At 38.3% G+C, this 12,842-nt stretch overlaps 2 protein-coding genes across 2 annotated transcripts; one reads left to right on the top strand and one right to left on the bottom strand.

Annotated features, from left to right (window-relative positions):
• Window positions 1–565: 565 nt before the first annotated feature.
• On the bottom strand, window positions 566–5,184 carry LOC147476650 (phosphorelay protein). Its single transcript, XM_086581674.1, is given in 5 exon segments — window positions 566–2,359; window positions 4,052–4,156; window positions 4,644–4,753; window positions 4,817–5,064; window positions 5,066–5,184. Coding segments are annotated over 5 exon segments (1,338 nt in total). The 5' UTR covers window positions 5,170–5,184; the 3' UTR covers window positions 566–1,588.
• An 862-nt stretch (window positions 5,185–6,046) lies between these two features.
• On the top strand, window positions 6,047–9,463 carry LOC147476649 (zinc finger protein MAGPIE-like). The gene is made up of 4 exons (XM_086581673.1): window positions 6,047–7,358; window positions 7,506–7,902; window positions 8,341–9,254; window positions 9,293–9,463. Exons 1-3 carry the CDS (start codon window positions 7,238–7,240, stop codon window positions 9,203–9,205), a joined length of 1,383 nt encoding a protein of 460 aa, XP_086437799.1. The 5' UTR covers window positions 6,047–7,237; the 3' UTR covers window positions 9,206–9,254; window positions 9,293–9,463.
• The last annotated feature ends 3,379 nt before the right edge of the window (window positions 9,464–12,842 follow it).

Raw genomic sequence — 12,842 nt, 5'->3', positions numbered from 1 at the left:
TTCTCTTTTCTTTCTTTTTCGTAGCAGCGTGATTTTAACTTGGCAACGCTGGGTCGGGAAGAAGGGAAGTGAACTCCCAACACATTGAGGTCATTTGTCATTAACATCGTGTATATGCAACTATGCAAGTACAAATACATAAGATCTTAACTTGAATGGCTGAATTTGCTTTGTCTGTGTTTCATTAGAAAACAGTATTAGCTATGTGATTTAAGAAGAACCTAATTAAATCGCCAAAATCCATATCTACATGGTTAACATTTATCTAATATCAATTCAATAGACGGAGTCAAAATTTCAGGTCATAGAATTTAAATTGTCAACCAACTTGGTGCTAAACCGAGCTTTTTGCTATTGTGCAAGTTTTGGGAATAAAGAAAGAAGTCGTGGCACCGTCCCGTGTTGAATGTGTTCCACATGGTTGTGGACAATAACTAATAAAAGTATAAAACTGCAACTTGATGCCATTACCATGTCATGACGCCTAAGAGTACGTAAGACGTAAGGTGGTAAACATGGCTAGATCAATTTCCTTATAAATTTAGCACAACACGCCTTTATTGAAGGGCAACCATTCCCTTAACTAATTCCTCACCCTCTTGCATTCTTTCGTTCTTCTACTTTTCATTTCAGTTGTCAGCCATGCAACAGGCAATCCCTTTTAAGAAATGGACACCTGGTTCAAAAGAAAGCGTGGTAAATCAGTCATCATCGATAGTGAAAAAAGAAGAGGAAGCCCTTAATAATGAAGGAGTTTTGAAAAGACCAAAGGACATGGTATCAGAGAATGCAGTTTTGGTGTTAGGAAGACGCGGGTGTTGCATGTGTCATGTTATGAAACAATTGTTATTAGTACATGGGGTGAACCCAGTCATTTGTGAGGTAGATCAAGCAGAGGAGATTGATGTAGTTAATGAATTAGGGACGATAGGTAGCGACAGAGAGAAGAATGATAAGCTCCAATTCCCATCAGTTTACATAGGTGGGAAGTTGTTTGGAGACTTGAATCGCCTCATAGCAGCTCATATTTCTGGAGAACTGGTACCTATCTTAAAACAAGCCGGGGCTTTGTGGCTTTGACCATCTTGCAGTTTTCATTTCTATGCACATTTTATGTTTAATTATATTTGTCTCAAATTTACAAGGATAGATTAACTTACCCTAAGTTCTATCAGAGACATAGTTGTAACATTTTGACTTGATCAGAGGGTTCTATTAGCTTGGAGTTTGAAGGAAAGCAGTGTTTTATAATTTATAAGGTCCATTTCCAGAGTTCTACTGGGAACACCAAAAAGCGAAATGGAGAAAGGAAAATAGTTCCATTTTATTTGGTTGCATTCAGAGGTACACGGCTGACTTGTTTTATAATTAGGTTTCTAGAATTTGGTTTTGTGACATTTATTTTGACCATCTCTTAGAGTGGGTTTTACTCCTTTTATATTCAGCTATACGCCAACTTAAATCGTCTCCTAAATGGTTTTCTCATTGTGATTTGAGTGCAAATCATTTTTTCAAAACAAAAGAAAAAAAAAGACACTGCCAATGGAACCCAATGGAAAACACCACATAAAGCACAATTTTACATCATTTAAATTGTATCAAGCCATGAATCAAAATCGTCCAACAAAACTTTCGAGTTTGAGGATGATGCAGGAACATATGGTGGTACAACTCCCTTCTGTGGGGGTAATGCATTATTCTGAACATTTGGGTTGGACGTTTCTTTGAGTAAGTCATCGATTGTGCAATCAATATCCACACTCACGGGTATATTCCTTGCTGATTTGGAGCTTTTGTCAGAAAGCTGTTTACCTGCAGTATTTTCCTTTGATAATGAGGTAGAATCATCCCGCTCGACAGGTAAATTATTTGCAGACTTCTTGCTTATTCCAGAGGTATCAAGAAACTTGGTTTCCCCAAACGAGTTGAGAAGCATGTCAAGTTCTGCTTCTGCTGCCATCGCTTCAAATGTGGAACTTTTCTCCTTCGAGTCTTCAACATCATTCAGATTTATTTGTGCAATAGAGTCCACAACCTCTCCCAAACTACTTTGTTCCATTTGCTTGAGATCATCCTTCACTGGATTCATGAGGCTGGTCACTTGACTCACTTCACTGGGTAAAGTTTGAACTAAAATGCTACTTCTGGTGGTAGAAGAAGGCATATCTTTCCTTCCTTGATCTACTAGCATAGCTCGTTGACGGGGGTCTGGTAACAAACTGCAATGGCTTGTTGCAGTCGAATTGCTAGAGTGTCGGAGGAATTTATTTTCATCCAAGCATTGTTCATTAGGCCCACTTGCACAATTTTCGACCTTTTCTGATTCCGGCACATTGGTCTCTTCTGATTTATCCACATCCTGTAAAGTAAATACCTGAATCAATTCCCATGATAATTGACATTTAAAGATACAAAAAAATTGAGTTTTCATAGCACATAGGACCCAGGTTCAACCAGTGTCAATGTGGACAGACTGTGTGGAATCACGCTGAAACAACCAAAAATAAAAACAGTTTTTATGTTTTTTCTAGTAAATAAAACAACTTTTCATTTCAAGATTTTATTGTATCTTTTGGTTCGAGTTGAATAATGTTAAATCATTCTGTGATCAATGCGCAAAATGGTTTGAGTACCATCATTTGACATCCACATAGCTTCAAAATGATTACAAAGGTCAAATGTTTCAATACGCACTGGGCATAAGATGTGTAGGTAAAACAAACTAGAGAAAAATCGGAACCAAACACTCAAGTAAAATAGCATACACATATAAACCAGCAGTATCTTTTTTCTGGTAAATTCTGGCATAACACATTATCCTCCCATGTATTTTCGGCAAACGAATTGCCTGATGTGATTATTAATTAAGAGCTCTATATTCCCACCACCCAGGAAAACCAGATCTGATTTCTTTTTGATAACAAATATACTATTCTACTACTTGGCCCCTGTTACTGTCTATCTCAGCAGGGCTGTTTGGATGCAATGTTGCAGGCAGTAGGAATGCCAGTAAGTAAATCAGATCGTCCAAACCTAACCTATGACCAGATGCCTCGAACTAAGCCACAAGTTAATGATTCTCTTTTGATTACAATATCCTCCACAAATGATGGATGACCTCGATTTATTTGCAACTCTGGACATTCTAGATATTCTAAAATGCAGAGAAGTAAATAGTGTTATGCTAGATGCAACAAATAATTTTACAAAGTTCTGGAAGGAGCAAAGGTATTATGAATTCATCAATCAGAGAGGTCTCAGAAATCCATTGTACTAAAAATCTTACTTAAATGAGAATTAGGTGAGTTACAGTAACCATGTGTCTGGCTAATCTTTTCACCCTTTTCCGACCATTATAACCCTACAAACTTGTTTTTAGACTCCAAATTTTCCCCTGTATAGTTTAACATATTACCATCCAACCTATAGAAAACGACCGAACCTTAAGTGCTTTACAGAAAGTAATGGATAGTAGGGCCTCACCAATTCAATGTTTTAAAATTATGGTTGCTTCTTGCAATGTTGCCAAGTTTCGTTCAAACAAAAGAACAATAAAGAACACATTTACATTTTTTTTCAAAATATCTTACTTTATCATTGAAAGTATAAGAAAATACTGTCCACTTTGAATCACATATTTACCGATGAGACAGGCGCACAATTTCCTAGTTTATATTAAAGGATACAAATGTACACTTGCTTTTTCGATGCTATGCTCTGATCCAATTAATCTAACAACAGTTCGGATCCAAAACCTACATATTTCATGCATACTTAACCCAACAATGTCTTGCTTGTCGGATGCTATAGGTTGATCCAAGAATCAGCATAGGATGTAAATAGGATTTTTTCAGGGAAAGCCTAGGCGCTAAAGTTCAAAATGTCAGTCTTTAAGCTTTCTGCATTGAGGATAACTTGAAAAACAAAGAAATGAAATATTGGACACGTAAAGAGAGAATGGGTAAGAACATTTGCAATATAATTGAAATTCTGCTCATAGACATTTAAAATATCATCAGGGGGATCAATACAGTAAAAAGGGAGAAAATACCAGTTGTCCCGGAAAAATATCTGCTTCAATAAATAGCCTTTGCGAAACATCTAGCGTTTCAAGCTTTGATGCTAGAGAGTGCAGATCCATGGAAAGAAATGGTACCTAAATAAATAGCATGGCAAAATCACAATAAAATAAGATCAGAAACAATTACAATGACGCAAAACAAAATTTGTGGACTAGAAAATTCATCTCATTCACTTCGAGTAACGACAGAGTTGCAGGACACAAAAAACAAAATAAAATAAAAATAACAATAACAATAGTAATTAACAATTAGTCAACCATTGTTCCCTTCCACTATCATCTGGTATTGTTCAAATAAGATTGGTAAATTCGGAAGTGGGCTCTAACTTCTAACAACTGCTCATTGATCTTGCATTCATAATGACTCCAAAGACCTTCCACCATTACCATATATGATCGACCAAGTCCTTCGAAAAATCTTTTTCAAGTGAACTTCTAAGGAATCCTCTCATTTTAACAACCCAACCAATGCCAATGCCAACAGACCTCTTTTATTTTCATGTTATTTTTTGTGATAACTATACAAGCACAGGAAAACATAAACAGTAAACCAGAAGTGTACCTCAGTGAATGTGGCCGAACTGTCATCCACAACAAAATTGTCATCTGCAATCCACAATGACATGCGATTTCCCCTCATAGAAAACATCGAGCTCATTCCCTCATTAAAATCTAAGAAAAGCTCAAGTCAATCTTAAGTAATCATATTGAGTTTTAGGAAGTAAAAAAATTTACCGGGGGTGAAAACATCATCGAGCACCGGCCCATCACCATCATTAATTTGATACTCCAACTTACTATTTGCTTCAGAAATCAACTGCCCGAAATCCGCCCCCTTACTTTTGGGTAACACAACATCACTATATTTCTTATCAATGAAAGAATTTCCTGAATCGTCAAACTCTTCTTCATAACGGTCCCAATTTGTGCCGATATTTTTCCGAGATTTATCGGCATTTTGTTGTTTCGATAAATTGGATGGAAGAAGAAGAAGAAGAAACAGTAGTTGTTGGTTGTTTTTTCGATTTGGGGTTTGGGTGAAACTTTTTGTTCTTGTTTTTTGATTTCGCTAAAGACTTGGCATCCATTGCCAAGAGTTTTGAGGGGAGACCTCAAAAATTTCGGAAAAGGTTTTGGGTTTTAGACTAACAAATGGGCTAGGCCCAAGTCCATGTTCATTGTGGGCTTTCATTAGCCCATTGTTGTCGTTGTAGCCACTTTTTGTTAAAAATAAAAACTATCTTCTTGTTTGCATATGAGACAAAAAAAAGCATAGGAGTTGGTGAAGGCGAATGCCGTAGTGCAATTGTGGTGTTTCTTTTACTATTTTATTTTATTTTATTGTGGGTAAAAGTGGATGGTGGTGTCCTTGTCACTTTTGGAGGTATGCTTATTTACACTTAGAAAAGTAAAATTTGCGGTGTCTTTAGGAAACCTAAAAATAATCTTTATTTAAAGCCACTACTTGTTAAGAGCAACCTTGTTGATGTATTCTTTTAAGAACAGTAGTATAATGTGGGGGTTCTTTTGTGAAGGAATTTTTTTCAAAACCAAGCAAGTTTAATACATTAAGAGAATATTCTTGTATCGCCTAAGTTCAACAAGAAAACTCCAAAGATGGTTTATTAAAATAAGCATGTAATTAAAAGCAAATTTGTCTTTTAAAACATCATTAGATTATGATTGAGGTTATCAGTAAAAGTCAGCCCACTAAGAGATGACTGCTCAAACTCCTAAATATTCACTGCCTCTGTGTCAGCTAGCTATCTGTATTATTCTTTAATTTGTTATGGACGTATGGTTATTTATCAAGAGTTTGTATTTTTCCTGTAAATTTGAGCATCACCATTGGCCGACAAATGTTTGCTTCCATTCTTAAAACTGGTTGGTGAAAAACCAATTTTCTGGGGCACCAATAGATTTTGGTCTATGTCCCTTGTTTCGACTTTCAGGTTTCTGTATCAATCAAAACATGTCTCTCCATATAATGTATCGTTATGCCTTGAAAAATTGGTAAGGGTTAAGATGTGCTTACTAAGAAATTTGAAACACGTACCCATATGATCCTTTAAGAAAAGTAAAGCAGTTGATTCTCTATACTTTCATTTTGACTTGTTAAAGGGATCAAAAGAAGCCACTTCTGTGAGAATGAGGAAAGAGGTAGTGTATGTAGGGCAGGAAATTTTGATTCTCATGACTTGTATAAAGACGATAAGGTATCCCTATTTTTGTGAATGGATTTTCAATCTTGTTATGTAGGACTGCTGTTAAAGTATAGAATTAAACACTAACAAGAATAAACTAAAATTGTTTGGCTGAATGAAGCAAGTTTATATAGGGTTTCACCTCTATGATTGCTACCATGTGTACAGTACACGTACTGGTTCTTCAACCACATTTGCTTCAATGGTTAATTAGCGACTTATATAATTATGATCAAAATACAACTATCCAATAATGGGCAATGAAAACGCCAACGTTGATGCAGAGGATTGTAGTGTTAAAATTTCCTTGGAAACACATCATATACTAGAGAATTCAAGTCTTTCCTGCATATTGATGAAAGGGAAGTATATGTATAGAATATTCAGAATGCCTTCTATAGTCTGTGATCTTGCATAAGCATTCGATCATAAACTAGTATTCTCACCTTACTTTTATTCGATACTCTTGTCGGAAATTTCCTTTTCCATTTGTTTATAATTTTCACCAGAACCACATCTCGCTCATTTATATGTTGGTGCAAGACCTAGCTAGGGTGGAAAAACAAACAAATTATGGGATAATCATTCCAAATAGAAAAGGTATTGAGATGAGCTTTATTTGGACCTAATCATATGTGTCATCATGCACCTTTGGTTTTTGGCCAACCTCCTCTTCACTTCCTCCAACTTTAACTTTTCACCGTCCCTCTTAAAAAAATATCTTTTGCATCAGATCAAAAGCAGGTAATAAAACTGCACACACAAGGGAGGAGCGAGAGAGTAACAGAGAAAACTTGCACAGCATATATCAGCTCAAGTTATTAGCAAAGAATCCATCACACTGACTATCTACACTCTTGAGATCCCTATTTGAGTCATCTTTATCACTCCCTTATAGTTGTTCAGTGAGTTTCTGTCCTAGCTAGATCCATTTATTGTTGAAGAATCAGTTATGTTGAAGAAAATGGATGGAGAAACAATCACAAATGCATTCACAATAGACGCACAAGTACATCTTGGAATCAATCCACCTAATATCGTAAAGAAGAAGAGAAATCTACCAGGCACCCCAGGCAAAGTGCTTATCTTTATAAATTCAGCTCCATACATATAACATTAAAGTTACATGTTGCTTGTGATGCTTACATGCTTTTATAATTATGGTATATTCATGGATGTTTTTTGATGATTCCATGGGACTATATATTTATGTTATACAGATCCTGACGCGGAGGTTATTGCTTTATCTCCCACGACTCTTATGGCTACTAATAGATTCCTATGTGAGATTTGTGGGAAGGGCTTTCAGAGGGATCAAAACCTACAACTACACCGGCGAGGACATAACGTTCCGTGGAAGCTTAGGCAAAGAAGCAGTGAGGAGCCAAAGAAGCGTGTATATGTCTGCCCAGAGAAGACCTGTGTGCACCATCAACCCATAAGGGCACTTGGAGATCTCACTGGTATAAAGAAGCACTTTTGTCGAAAGCATGGTGAGAAGAAGTGGAAGTGTGCGAAGTGTCAGAAACGCTACGCCGTGCAGTCAGATTGGAAGGCCCATTTGAAAACCTGTGGCACTAGGGAGTACAAATGTGATTGTGGTACTATTTTTTCACGGTAATCTTCTCTGACCGGTTTTCCTCTGTTACTTATATTTGATGTTGATGCTTTGAGTAGTAAGAACACAAAGAACAAAGCTGAGACAAAAAATCCCGAAAGTTGTTTTTCGTTGTTATGTTGTTGTTTCACTTGTTTGTTTGTATGTTATGCTAGTAGTAGAGTATGACACTTCTCTACAAAGATGATTAGAAGAAAGAGAACAGAATAGACAAGTCGACTACTCTACACTTATATATGGTTCTTTCCATGTATTCAGTTTTCATGATATAGCTACTTTCATTGGAGCTCTCTCTTAAGATCTCTTTTAATTGAAGCTACACTAATCTTTTGGAGACTCCCTTGCTCTTCTTGTTGTCCTCGTATCCCTGTTGTTAGTGTCATGTGCTCCACAATTATATGCATGTTAATCTGGATTTTTGTTTTTGTTGCAAACAGGCGAGATAGCTTCCTCACTCATAGAGCCTTCTGCGACGCCTTAGCAGAAGAAACTGCAAAGCTTACTGCAACATCTAACATCAGCAGTACAGTAACCACTGGTAATATCGATTATCACATTATGGGAACTGCAGTTGAACCTAACATGGTACAAAATTTCTCTTCTTTCCCTAAACCGATTCTAAGCAACAATGAAGCAATCAGTCAGCCTAGACCGGGGTGTGCTCTCTGGATGGTGCAAGGATCCCAAGTTAGTGAAACAACAGGGAAAAACCTCTCACTGTCAAATACAATAGGGTCTTTGAGTTTCGGGACAATGTACGGTGATCCGTATATTTCATGCTTGAATGATCAACAAGCGGACAATCGCTTCGATTGGTTTGGAAGTAAGCTCTCAACAATTAGTACTGGCGAACTAACAAGTACTTCACTTCCATTGAGCAGTATCAAGGAAGTTACTACTTCTCAACTTGCAAGTATTCCTTCTTTGTATAGCACTCAGAAGCTTGTTCAGCAACCATCCCGGGCAGACATGTCAGCAACAGCTTTACTCCAAAAGGCTGCTCAGATGGGTGTGACTTCATCTAGTCCACTTCTTTTGAACTTTGGGGTAAAGTACAACAGTAATGCTCAGGATAGGAACAAATACGGTGAATCCTTAACTCCAAACCCAAAACTTAATACTCTTGCCACTAATGTAGAGAAATCAAAAAATGATATCTCAGCAACAAACCTGTGGCAAATGTATCCCTCAAAGCGTCGCAACATTCAGATGGACGACGCAAAAGAAGGGCAAACCAGGGATTTTTTAGGAGTTGGTGGGCAAACCACCGTCTGCACATCGTCAATTAATGGATATATTTGATTTCAGAGGTTACATGCACTCTGTATATCTCTCAAAGGGAATCAAGTTTGTAAGTTACACTCTGTATATCTCTCAAAGGGAATCAAGTTTGTAAGTTAAAAGGTGTACTTGCCGGAGACTGGAGAGCTTTGTTCTATGCAAGGAGATAAAGTTGGTAATAAGTGCTTGATGAAGCTAAAATATGTGATTAGAAAAATATTCAAGAGTTGAATGTCCATGCATATTCACTTGGGCACTGAAAGCTGATTCCTTTAAAAATGAGTTACTTTTGTTTTAAAAAGAAGAGCGAGTAGTGGGACAAAGAAAGAGACCTTTAGAACTCCATTATTGCATTATAATTCCCATCTCTATCTTGGTTTTCAATCTTTTATAAAATGAGCATAAAGAACAATATTTAAGTGACAGTACATAAAGCTGGATTTCAATTCAAATATGCTCAGTACATTGCTTGAAATAGTTTACTAGCATTGTGTTACACAAATACACAATCCTTCAATTCATACTTGAATACGGTATAGATCGGACATAGACATGTTTTGCCAGGGTGCACGCGCTGATGCAAGGGCAAAGTGCATAAGAAATGATTACAAAAGCAAAACTACTGATGATATGTTCTTCAATTTTATTGGAAACATTCTACTCTACAAATTAGGGGTAGTGTTCACATCTTCATTGTTCGGTTCTGGCCAGTTTTAACAAAACTCAGCAACCAATACGAGAAACTTGGTTTTACAGCAGAGCAAAATAGAAATATAGAATCTAACTTAGATAGTTAGATACCATTCAAACTGATTTTTCATACACAACTGAAGCAATCAACCAGAGAAAAGCAATCAACCGATTTTTCATTCACAGAGCAATTAAGTTTAAAGACCCTTTAACATTTTGATGCATGACGCTCAACTTTGTGCTCACTTAGTTATGTTCACTCATTCTCGCTGGAACACCAACGTCAGCCCTCTTTCTCCCTCTAGGCACAACCCTTACACCCACCTCTTCACCTTCTTCCGGAAATAGGTCATCGAATCAAGGCTTAGGTTGTGAACCCGCAGGATGGGATATCATTATTGGCCTTTGTTGTGAATAATTAACTGCGGAAACAACGTTACCCACACCAAACAGATCAATCCTACACAAAGATTGATCTTTCTCAATAGACAAGACTTCAACACCCTCCAAGCAATATCCCAACACTTCTCAATATCAAATAACAAGCATATGAAATAAAACAATCAATGTAAAAGAAGAACAAACCACAAGGCGAGATATATATCGTGGTTCTAAGCAATTTGCCTACGCCCACAAGCGAGTTCCAAGCTTTACTAGATGTCCGGAGTAATTGATTACAAGTCTCTCTCAATTCACTCACAAAGAATGAACACTCAACTCACAAAGAATTGTTCTCTTGTAATCACTCTATTTCTTGGTTTTGGAAAAGTTAAATTTTCCAAAAGATCGATTTTGTTTTTATACCAAAACCAAAATTCGCTAAGGTTATCGAAAAAAAAAAGCGGGAAAAGCTCTTTGCGGGCGCTCTCCTCTGGGCGGGTGTGCCATGTAATGTTAAAGCCATGGCTGGTCGCGCTTCTTTGAGCGCTGGTCGCTTAAATCATCGGAGTCATGAGCGCGAAGTCGCGCTTCACTCGAAGCGCTCTGGCCTCCGATCGTCGAGAAACGAAATTTTTCTACATTCTCCACCTCGGTGAGGTTTTAACACATAAAACCAAACCCGAACACATCCAAAGAAGATCACATCCAAGAGGGAACACCTCCCGCAAAGGAAGACTTCAGAAATAATCGCCCAAAAAGGGCTATGCCCACACTGGGGCTCTTTCAAACATGTAGGATTTGGAGCAAGTCCAAAGCGGTGTTGGAACTTAACTCCGGTGACAACTTTCGCCAAGATATCGGCCAGGATTGTCATGGGTGTCTACTTTCTCAAGTGCAACATCACCATCCTCAATGACATCCCGTATAAAGTGATAACGGACATCAATATGCTTGGTCCGACCATGATGAACTTGGTTCTTCGCCAAATGAATAGCACTCTGACTATCACAATACACAGCAACACTGTTCTGCTCAATACCCAAATCACCTAGAAGACCTCGAAGCCATAGTGCCTCTTTTCACTGCCGCCCGCCGCTTTCGCATATATACTCGCCCCAAGTAGTAGATAGAGCAATCAGTAGCTTTGTAGCATAGACCTCCAACTAACCGGTGCAAAGATGCATCATAAACACATAACCGATGAGAGTCGATCGTCGTCTATCTAGAAAGCACCGCATAATCGGAATCCACAAACCCACCGACATAACAAGTGCCTCCACCATAAGCTAATCCCACATCCAAGGTACCCTTCAAGTACCTTAGTACCCATTTCATCGCCTCCCAATGTCGCTTCCCGGTGTTTTGCCATATACCGCTTACAACACTAACGCACTGTGGAAATGTCCGGGCGTGTGCACACCATAGCATACATCAAACTACCCACGACACTTGCATAAGGAACATTAGCCATATGCTTTTGTTCCTCCAACCGAACTAGGGAGAGAACTTAGGTGAAAGCCTAAAATGCCCAAACTAAAGGTGTAGAAACCGACTTTGCATTCTCCATACCAAATCGTGAAATTACTTTTTTCGAAGGTATTTCTTCCGAGATACAACTATCCGCCGCTTCTTCCTATCTCTGTCAATCTCCATGCCCAAGATCTTCTTGGCTCCACCTAAGTCTTTCATCTCAAACTCTCGAGCTAAGTTGAGATTTCAACTTGTCTATCTCCACCATGCTTTTGGAAGCAATAAGCATGTCATCCACATAAAGCGTGAGGAGATAGATGAAGTCATTACCATGAAGCCTTCTAAAGTAGACACACAGTCATACTTACTTGGTGTACTCATGTTGCATCATGAATGTGTCAAAGCGGCGTTGTACCATTGCAGGCGATTGCTTTAACCCATACAAATTGACCGATTCAATTTGCATACATGATCTTCTTTTCAAGAACGACAAACCCTTCAGGTTGTCTCATATAGATCTCTTCTTCCAAGTCCCCATGCAAGAAAGCAGTTTTCACATCAAGTTGCTCTAACTCCAAGTTGAAGTGAGCAACTAAACTCAACAACACACGAATGGACGTATGTTTGACCACGGGAAAAATACCTCATCAGTAGTCGGCGCCTTCCTTCCGTGAAAAACCCTTTGCTACCACTCTTGCCTTGTACCCGATCTTCGCCGGACTCGGGAAGGACCTCTTTCTTTTCGAACACCCATTTGTTTGCCGATAGTCCTTTTGCCCTTTGGCAATAAAACTAGGTCCCATGTGTGATTTTTATCAAGAGATTCCATCTCGCTTGCATAGCTACCAACCAATCTCTCAGAATGAGCATCTCTAACGGCTTCCTTGAAGCTATCCGCTCATCATCTTCGATATTCGGTGCATATGCCACTAAATCCACCGACCATAGTGTTTTCACCGGCTTCTCATGCCCATACTTGTGCACTTCTTTAACTTGTGTCTCGCGTGGCCTGTGGTCACCACTACAAGTTCGCGGATGCTCATGCTCTTCTTCCATTCTTTGTGTGGTTCCATGATTTGGTACCTCATCATGATTTAACCGGTCATCTCACAGATCG

The sequence above is a fragment of the Coptis chinensis genome, chromosome 9, assembly GCF_015680905.1.
Source record: "Coptis chinensis isolate HL-2020 chromosome 9, ASM1568090v1, whole genome shotgun sequence".
NCBI classification, from domain to species: Eukaryota; Viridiplantae; Streptophyta; class Magnoliopsida; order Ranunculales; family Ranunculaceae; genus Coptis; species Coptis chinensis.
Note: the sequence above shows the minus strand (reverse complement) of the source record. Positions and strands in the feature narration are given on the sequence as shown.

What these genes read in the sequence shown, in the direction of transcription:
- LOC147476649 (XM_086581673.1), top strand. Translation starts at nt 7,238, where the DNA reads ATGTTGAAGAAAATGGATGGAGAAACAATCACAAATGCATTCACAATA. An exon ending in AAATCTACCAGGCACCCCAG is followed by an intron (nt 7,359 to 7,505) that starts GCAAAGTGCTTA and finishes TATGTTATACAG; the next exon opens with ATCCTGACGCGGAGGTTATT. An exon ending in TGTGGTACTATTTTTTCACG is followed by an intron (nt 7,903 to 8,340) that starts GTAATCTTCTCT and finishes TGTTGCAAACAG; the next exon opens with GCGAGATAGCTTCCTCACTC.